General features: G+C 47.9%; 2 protein-coding genes across 4 annotated transcripts in view; both read right to left on the bottom strand.

Moving 5' to 3' along the window:
• Positions 1 to 396: 396 nt before the first annotated feature.
• LOC127535134 (uncharacterized) lies at positions 397 to 3,279 on the bottom strand. Its single transcript, XM_051952196.1, has 5 exons — positions 2,975 to 3,279; positions 1,835 to 2,214; positions 975 to 1,214; positions 642 to 914; positions 397 to 401 (listed from the first exon to the last, which is right to left on the bottom strand). Exons 1-5 carry the CDS (start codon positions 3,268 to 3,270, stop codon positions 397 to 399), a joined length of 1,194 nt encoding a protein of 397 aa, XP_051808156.1. The 5' UTR covers positions 3,271 to 3,279.
• A 3,524-nt stretch (positions 3,280 to 6,803) lies between these two features.
• LOC110970103 (zinc finger C3H1 domain-containing protein) overlaps positions 6,804 to 8,655 on the bottom strand; it is a 51,488-nt gene continuing 49,636 nt past the window's right edge. For all 3 annotated transcript variants that reach the window (XM_051952539.1, XM_051952538.1, XM_051952537.1), the window contains one exon: positions 6,804 to 7,500. In XM_051952539.1, the coding sequence (XP_051808499.1) occupies positions 7,366 to 7,500 (135 nt within the window). In that variant the 3' untranslated portion in view covers positions 6,804 to 7,365. The remainder of the gene's footprint in view (positions 7,501 to 8,655) is intronic.

The following is an 8,655-nucleotide window of genomic DNA, read 5'->3' as shown; positions in this document are numbered from 1 at the left end:
AAAGAAAAATGCCTGGAACTAAATTTTTAGAGAAGTTACCAGGTCACCATGATCTTGTCTCTGCCTTAAAAAAGTAGAAAAAGAAATCTGCAGCACGACTGCGCACTCTGCTGGTGCAACGAGAAAACTGCACTGAGTGAACCCTATAATCATGAAGAATTAATAATCTTTACTGTCATTGTGTTTCCACACAGCAAAAGTGTGATTGGTGACTCCCAGCCACAGATAAAACATAGAAAAGGCACATTATTTTAAATCCTCAAAAGTCTAAATATGTAAACAGAGTTAGTGCACATGAGCAGCAGGATGAGTGTAAAGTCCAGAGCAGACTCAGTTCTTTATCACTGAGTCTGTCGTGTTCAGGGCAAATGGATGGACCGCTCTACAAACTGTTTTTCAGTCTGGAGGTCAGAGTTTTTATGTTTCTGTACCGTTTGTCCGAGGGAAGCGGAACAAACAGTTCCCTGGGTGGGTGGACCCGGCCCGTCCATGAGTCCAGCTCTGAAGAGGACTTCCCACAATCCCCTGTGCTGTTTTCACCACCCGGGATCAGTTCTTTCTGTCCTGAGCTGTGCAGCCCCGTACCACAGTGATGCACCAAGACAGAGGAAGCTTTCTGTTGTGGTTCTGTAGAGGTTTACCAGGAGCTGAGGGGAGAGGCCAGAACGTTTCAGCTTCCTGAGGAACAAGAGTCTTTGTTGATTCTTCTTCACCAGGTGAGCTGTGTTCAGGGACCAGGTCAGATGTAAGGTGGACGCCCAGGAACTTGATGTTGTCAACACGCTCCACCGCTTCATCTTTGATGAGGAGAGGAGATGCTCTGTCCTCCTGGACCTCCTGTAGTCCTCCTGGACCTCCTGTAGTCCTCCTGGACCTCCTGTAGTCCTCCTGGACCTCCTGTAGTCCTCCTGGACCTCCTGTAGTCCACCATGACCTCCTGTAGTCCACCATGACCTCCTGTAGTCCTCCTGGACCTCCTGTAGTCCTCCTGGACCTCCTGTAATCCTCCTGGACCTCCTGTAGTCCACCATGACCTCCTGTAGTCCACCATGACCTCCTGTAGTCCTCCTGGACCTCCTGTAATCCTCCTGGACCTCTTGTAGTCCTCCTGGACCTCCTGTAGTCCACCATGACCTCCTGTAGTCCTCCTGGACCTCCTGTAGTCCTCCTGGACCTCCTGTAGTCCTCCTGGACCTCCTGTAGTCCTCCTGGACCTCCTGTAGTCCACCATGACCTCCTGTAGTCCTCCTGGACCTCCTGTAATCCTCCTGGACCTCTTGTAGTCCTCATGGACCTCCTGTAGTCCACCATGACCTCCTGTAGTCCTCCTGGACCTCCTGTAGTCCTCATGGACCTCCTGTAGTCCTCATGGACTTCCTGTAGTCCTCCTGGACCTCCTGTAGTCCTCCTGGACCTCCTGTAGTCCTCATGGACCTCCTGTAATCCTCCTGGACCTCTTGTAGTCCTCATGGACCTCCTGTAGTCCTCCTGGACCTCCTGTAGTCCTCCTGGACCTCCTGTAGTCCTCCTGGACTTCCTGTAGTCCACCATGACCTCCTGTAGTCCTCATGGACCTCCTGTAGTCCTCATGGACCTCCTGTAGTCCTCCTGGACCTCCTGTAGTCCTCCTGGACCTCTTGTAGTCCTCCTGGACCTCCTGTAGTCCTCCTGGACCTCCTGTAGTCCTCCTGGACCTCCTGTAGTCCTCCTGGACCTCTTGTAGTCCTCCTGGACCTCCTGTAGTCCTCCTGGACCTCCTGTAGTCCTCCTGGACCTCCTGTAGTCCTCCTGGACCTCTTGTAGTCCTCATGGACCTCCTGTAGTCCTCCTGGACCTCCTGTAGTCCTCCTGGACCTCCTGTAGTCCTCCTGGACCTCCTGTAATCCTCCTGGACCTCCTGTAGTCCACCATGACCTCCTGTAGTCCACCATGACCTCCTGTAGTCCTCCTGGACCTCCTGTAATCCTCCTGGACCTCTTGTAGTCCTCCTGGACCTCCTGTAGTCCACCATGACCTCCTGTAGTCCTCCTGGACCTCCTGTAGTCCTCCTGGACCTCCTGTAGTCCTCCTGGACCTCCTGTAGTCCTCCTGGACCTCCTGTAGTCCACCATGACCTCCTGTAGTCCTCCTGGACCTCCTGTAATCCTCCTGGACCTCTTGTAGTCCTCATGGACCTCCTGTAGTCCACCATGACCTCCTGTAGTCCTCCTGGACCTCCTGTAGTCCTCATGGACCTCCTGTAGTCCTCATGGACTTCCTGTAGTCCTCCTGGACCTCCTGTAGTCCTCCTGGACCTCCTGTAGTCCTCATGGACCTCCTGTAATCCTCCTGGACCTCTTGTAGTCCTCATGGACCTCCTGTAGTCCTCCTGGACCTCCTGTAGTCCTCCTGGACCTCCTGTAGTCCTCCTGGACTTCCTGTAGTCCACCATGACCTCCTGTAGTCCTCATGGACCTCCTGTAGTCCTCATGGACCTCCTGTAGTCCTCCTGGACCTCCTGTAGTCCTCCTGGACCTCTTGTAGTCCTCATGGACCTCCTGTAGTCCTCCTGGACCTCCTGTAGTCCTCCTGGACCTCCTGTAGTCCTCCTGGACCTCTTGTAGTCCTCCTGGACCTCCTGTAGTCCTCCTGGACCTCCTGTAGTCCTCCTGGACCTCCTGTAGTCCTCCTGGACCTCTTGTAGTCCTCATGGACCTCCTGTAGTCCTCCTGGACCTCCTGTAGTCCTCCTGGACCTCCTGTAGTCCTCCTGGACCTCTTGTAGTCCTCATGGACCTCCTGTAGTCCTCCTGGACCTCCTGTAGTCCTCATGGACCTCCTGTAGTCCTCCTGGACCTCCTGTAGTCCTCCTGGACCTCTTGTAGTCCTCCTGGACCTCCTGTAGTCCTCCTGGACCTCTTGTAGTCCTCATGGACCTCCTGTAGTCCACCATGACCTCCTGTAGTCCTCCTGGACCTCCTGTAGTCCTCCTGGACCTCCTGTAGTCCTCCTGGACCTCCTGTAGTCCTCCTGGACCTCCTGTAGTCCACCATGACCTCCTGTAGTCCTCCTGGACCTCCTGTAATCCTCCTGGACCTCTTGTAGTCCTCATGGACCTCCTGTAGTCCACCATGACCTCCTGTAGTCCTCCTGGACCTCCTGTAGTCCTCATGGACCTCCTGTAGTCCTCATGGACTTCCTGTAGTCCTCCTGGACCTCCTGTAGTCCTCCTGGACCTCCTGTAGTCCTCATGGACCTCCTGTAATCCTCCTGGACCTCTTGTAGTCCTCATGGACCTCCTGTAGTCCTCCTGGACCTCCTGTAGTCCTCCTGGACCTCCTGTAGTCCTCCTGGACTTCCTGTAGTCCACCATGACCTCCTGTAGTCCTCATGGACCTCCTGTAGTCCTCATGGACCTCCTGTAGTCCTCCTGGACCTCCTGTAGTCCTCCTGGACCTCTTGTAGTCCTCATGGACCTCCTGTAGTCCTCCTGGACCTCCTGTAGTCCTCCTGGACCTCTTGTAGTCCTCATGGACCTCCTGTAGTCCTCCTGGACCTCTTGTAGTCCTCATGGACCTCTTGTAGTCCACCATGACCTCCTGTAGTCCTCATGGACCTCCTTGGTCTTGTTGGTGTTCAGAACATACTATAAATACTGCCATTTACTGTGTAGTGCAATTTATGGGTGTTACACATCCATCATCTACACACTGTTTCGTCCTCATCAGGGTCATGGGGGGTGGAGTCTGTACCACTGACTGAGGTTGTAGGTAGGGGACACCTGGACAGGTAACAGTCTGTCACAGGGCTACACATAGAGACAAACAATCACACTCACAATCACACCTACAGACAGTTTAGAATCACAAGTTATCCTCAGCATGTTTTTGGACTGTGGGAGGAAGCCGGAGTACCCGGAGAAAACCCACGCATGCACAGGGAGAACATGCAGACTCCATGCAGAAAGATCCCAGGAAGGCCGGGATTTGAACCGGGGATCTTATAGCTGCAAGGCGACACAACTAAGCACTGACCACTGAGCAGTCCAGTTCAAGCAAAGTCCAGAATGTAAATCTGAACTAATAGTCGAGGACTGATGTAGTCAATCCCACTTTTACAAGTTCAAAAAATAATAGAAGGTTGTATAAGATCATTTCCCTACAGTTTTCTGTTGTGTGGAGGTGCATTCTGGCATGGATGGCATTTAGAGTCTTGTTAAATTAATTTGGATTTTATTGTGCTGTATTCAACAATTTCATATCAATACAATTCATTTTAAGATACATATTTTGATACTATTGAATCATCAATGCCTCATCTGTGAACTTTGTTAAAAATTTAGTTGTAAATTATTACATACACTAAGAGCCGCTGAAGCAATTTTGTAACGTCACAAAATCCAGAAAAATTCCAAAAAATGAAGAAGTTTCATTATTTTCTTGATTACAGGCTAAAAGCAGTTTAAAAAAGAAAAACAATATCATCAATGCTTTGGTTTCAGAGGGTTAAATCTGACAGTAAACAACAATTACATGCAATATCAGTCAATAATCAATAAAAATGTGAAAAAGGGTTAATTACACTGACAGTCATTAAAAACTTTGAGACCATATTTTTCAACATAATTTTTATTTTGAAGCCCCAAACTGGATTTTCTTCATGTGAATCATTTGTTTAGCATATTGGCATACAGAAACAAAAATCTAAAGTTTCAAGAATGATTTCAAAATAAAGAATTTCACAAAAGAAAACGGCACCTGCCAAACACAAAGTCCCAACAGTCAATACCGAGTACGGCCTCCATCTGCTTGGATGCAGGCAGCAATCCGTCGGCGCATGCTTTGGACCAGGCTTCTGATTGTGGGTTGGGAACAGCCCATACGCCTGGATACATCACTGTAGCTCAAAGCGGCCTCCACCATACCCAGTGCCCGGAGACGTTGTTCATGTGATAGACGCGGCATGATGCTGTTCACTGGACTAACAATGGTGGCCTTTTTTGGGCCTTTATATAGGCCTTCAAACCCATTCTCACATTGTGCAGATACTCACTGAGTATTGCTTGGTGTGTATTTGGTTCACTTTTGCAAAGTGACCAACCCATGTGCAATGAATCATGACAAAATGACAACTCATCATTATCTCAACTACCAGGGCACGAGATCATCAGTAAATCCACAATGAATCATTACAACCCCCCTACAAGTAGAATTCTGCCTACAGTTCTACCTCAGAGTTTCTATTGACTGTCAGTATACTTTAATAATTAAACATCAGGCCCAAATGAATGCATCTTTTCCTGCTTATTTGATAATAATTGTGTATTCACCTTGTTTTTTCCTACAGGAGTTATTGGTGAGGAGGTGGACGTCTGTTTTCAGGTCCTTTGAAGAAACTGCTGACGTGTCCAGTTATGCAAGCTGTCTTTTACAGTTCTAATTACGGTTTATTAAGCTCCATTAGATCAGTTAACTACAGTAACATCCTTTTATTTTCTTGGATTAACTTTGAATGACCTTTATTTTATATGATACTGGTACACAGGAGAAATGACTCCTACCTGTAGTTTGTCTCATTATGACTCTGTTCTCAGAAAATTACCTGAGTTTGAAAAAAGTGCCCACACAGAGCAATAGGACAGAATTAAAATGTAATTAGAATAAGAACCGCAAAAGCATTTGAAACATCAGTTTAGTAATGGAAATAATCTTTGAAATAGTGTTTCAGAGGAAGATCAGTTCTGGTAGCAGTATAACTGGGTCACCTTTGAACTTTTCAGCACAACTTTGGCTGCTTTGACACCATTTACTTTTTTGTTGATGTTCTCCCGTCCGTTCCACCGAGACGTTCTCCACCGTGGCTTGGTAGAGCACCAACAGCAGTTTCTCCTCAGGAAGTGGAGTTGCTGCGAGTTCTTCCTCACCGCTGGAACCAAAGCTTCTCCAGCTACACGGAGTCTCTAATGTTCACATTTAAACGGATTTTTATTTTGCTGTTTTAATATTTGTGTTTCCTGTAAAAACCTGAAACCAACTTTTACCTCGGTGAGTTCACGATTAAAGGGAGTCTGAGTTTCTCTTCAGGATCTACTAAAAATGCAGCTTTCTTCAGTTCTACAGGTTAGAACCTAGAACAGTTAACCCAGATGTTCCAGATCAGGTGTTCCACATTCAGCCCAGTCTGATCTCCAGTGGACCGGTTTTACTTTATGATCAAAACGGCAAGTTACATAAGAAAAGACAAAAAAAGACAAATACTGCGAAGACGAGACACAAAACGACAAAAAAATGAAACAAAGACAAAAAATTAAAGACAAAAAATAAACAAAAGTTACAAAGAAACAAAAAAATGGTTAAACAAAAAAAAAAACGGCACGCAACACAACGAACAAAGAAAAATGACAAAAACTAAGACAAAAACAAACAAGGCAAAACAACAAAAACATGAAAGTCACAAAAAACAACAAAAATGAGACATTACAAAAATGAGACACAAAATGACAAAGGAACAAAGAACAATCTAGTATTTCACTTTCTGATCAGAACAACTTGTCATGGTCTAGAAATGATTTTAAATTTATAGTTTTACTAATTTACAATCTGCAGTTAATGTCTTCTCTGTAATTTTTACACTTTTGAGGACCGGATTGGACCCTCTGGAGGACCACTTTTGGACCACGGGCCTCATGTTGGACAACCCTGGTCTTTATGTTCCCTAGTGATGCAGCTTTATTTGGTTCTACAGGTGAGGAACCAGAAGAGGAACCCAGATGTTCCAGATGTTCTCCACAGAGACACGACTCAAGAACCAGTCTGGACTCTGAAGTTTGTAGAAAATAATTTAATGACATTCATGTAGAAAACAGTGAGGCTCCGCTGCTGATTCGCTTTAATTGTTCTGACATCAGTCCTGCAGGGGCGGGATCAGTCTCTGTGGCAGCCAATCAGAGTGCACTAAACAGGCAGGCGGCCGCCGACAGCCAATCAATGATCAGTTTGCTTCTGTTCAGGTTAAACAAATAAAAGTCCGCGTTTCCTCAGACACAAAGAAAAAAAAGGAGCTGCAGCGTCACTACAGGGGGAAATCTAGAACAAACAGGGGTGTAGAACCTCACAGATACCCCCTGATACCCTCCCTGCCCCCCAATGCCCCACACCCCCCTAGGATGAATAACAGGGAGGGAATGATCCAACTGAAAGGGGAGAACCAAAGAGAAGAGGATGAAGAGTGAAGCCGTCACTCAGCAGGACATACTTACAGACAGCAGCAGTCCTGGGGGAGGAGCTCTCCATCCTGGGGGAGGAGCTGCAGGAGGTGGGGGAGGAGGGACTGCCTTACCTCGTCTCTCCCTCCGTCCCTGCAGCCTGACTAGTCCGTTATAGTTTGATCAGAGATCCGTGGATCGGCCTCCGTGCCCCGGAGTCTCGCCCAGACTCAGGCTGACCCCCACCTGCTGGCAGAGCTCCACCAGGCGACGCACCTTCTCCCAGGCTCCGCCCTCTGCTGCCTCAGACAGCAGGCGCTGTGGGGGGAGGGGGCAGGTGAATAGGCTGATACAGGTGAGACGGTAAACTGGTGTTTGTGAGTTTTAGCCATTCCATGAGAACCAACCAGAACCACCATCAATCAGCTGGTTTTATCTCCAGACAGGAGATGTTCAGAGCTCAGGAACAGGTTCAGAGTTCAGACTGAGACACCTGGAGGGATTTAAACTGATCTGGTGTCAGTTTTTACCAGAACTCAGATGTTTCTCCTCCTAAATGTCATGGTTCTATCTCCTAGACTGATGAAGTTCTGAAAAAGTCCATTAAAAAGGGATAAATCTGGACCCACCTCTGTGGACTTCAACAACCTGGAATGTTCTAAGTGAGACTGAACTTAAAGACTGGAAGCAGGAAAGGAGAACATCCCCTGGAGAAAGTTCTAGAGCGGACCTACCGACAGCTGGAGAAAGTTCTAGAGCGGACCTACCGACAGCTGGAGAAAGTTCTAGAGCGGACCTACCGACAGCTGGAGAAAGTTCTAGAGCGGACCTACCGACAGCTGGAGAAAGGTCTAGAGCGGACCTACCGACAGCTGGAGAAAGTTCTAGAGCGGACCTACCGACAGCTGGAGAAAGTTCTAGAGCGGACCTACCGACAGCTGGAGAAAGTTCTAGAGCAGACCTACCGACAGCTGGAGAAAGTTTTAGAGCGGACCTACCGACAGCTGGAGAAAGTTCTAGAGTAGACCTACCGACAGCTGGAGAAAGTTCAAGAGCAGACCTACCGACAGCTGGAGAAAGTTCTAGAGTAGACCTACCGACAGCTGGAGAAAGTTCTAGAGCGGACCTACCAACAGCTGGAGAAAGTTCTAGAGCGGACCTACCGACAGCTGGAGAAAGTTCTAGAGCAGACCTACCGACGAGTGGAGAAAGTGAGTAGATCTACTCTAGAACTTTCTCCAGGGGACGTTCTCCTCTACTTCAAGAACCTGGAGCTCTGGAAATATTCCCAGGATGAAGTTAGAACTCTCATTGATAAAGGACCAGCTGGTTGAGGAGGTGTGTGTGGTTCTGTGTGGTTTTATGTGTGGTTCTATGTGTGGGTCTGTGTGGTTCTATGTGGTTTTATGTGTGGTTCTGCGTGGTTCTATGTGGTTTTATGTGTGGTTCTATGTGTGGGTCTGTGTGGTTCTA

The sequence above is a fragment of the Acanthochromis polyacanthus genome, chromosome 8 (genome assembly GCF_021347895.1).
Source record: "Acanthochromis polyacanthus isolate Apoly-LR-REF ecotype Palm Island chromosome 8, KAUST_Apoly_ChrSc, whole genome shotgun sequence".
In the NCBI taxonomy this organism is placed as follows: domain Eukaryota; kingdom Metazoa; phylum Chordata; class Actinopteri; family Pomacentridae; genus Acanthochromis; species Acanthochromis polyacanthus.
This window is presented reverse-complemented; position numbering and strand designations above follow the sequence as displayed.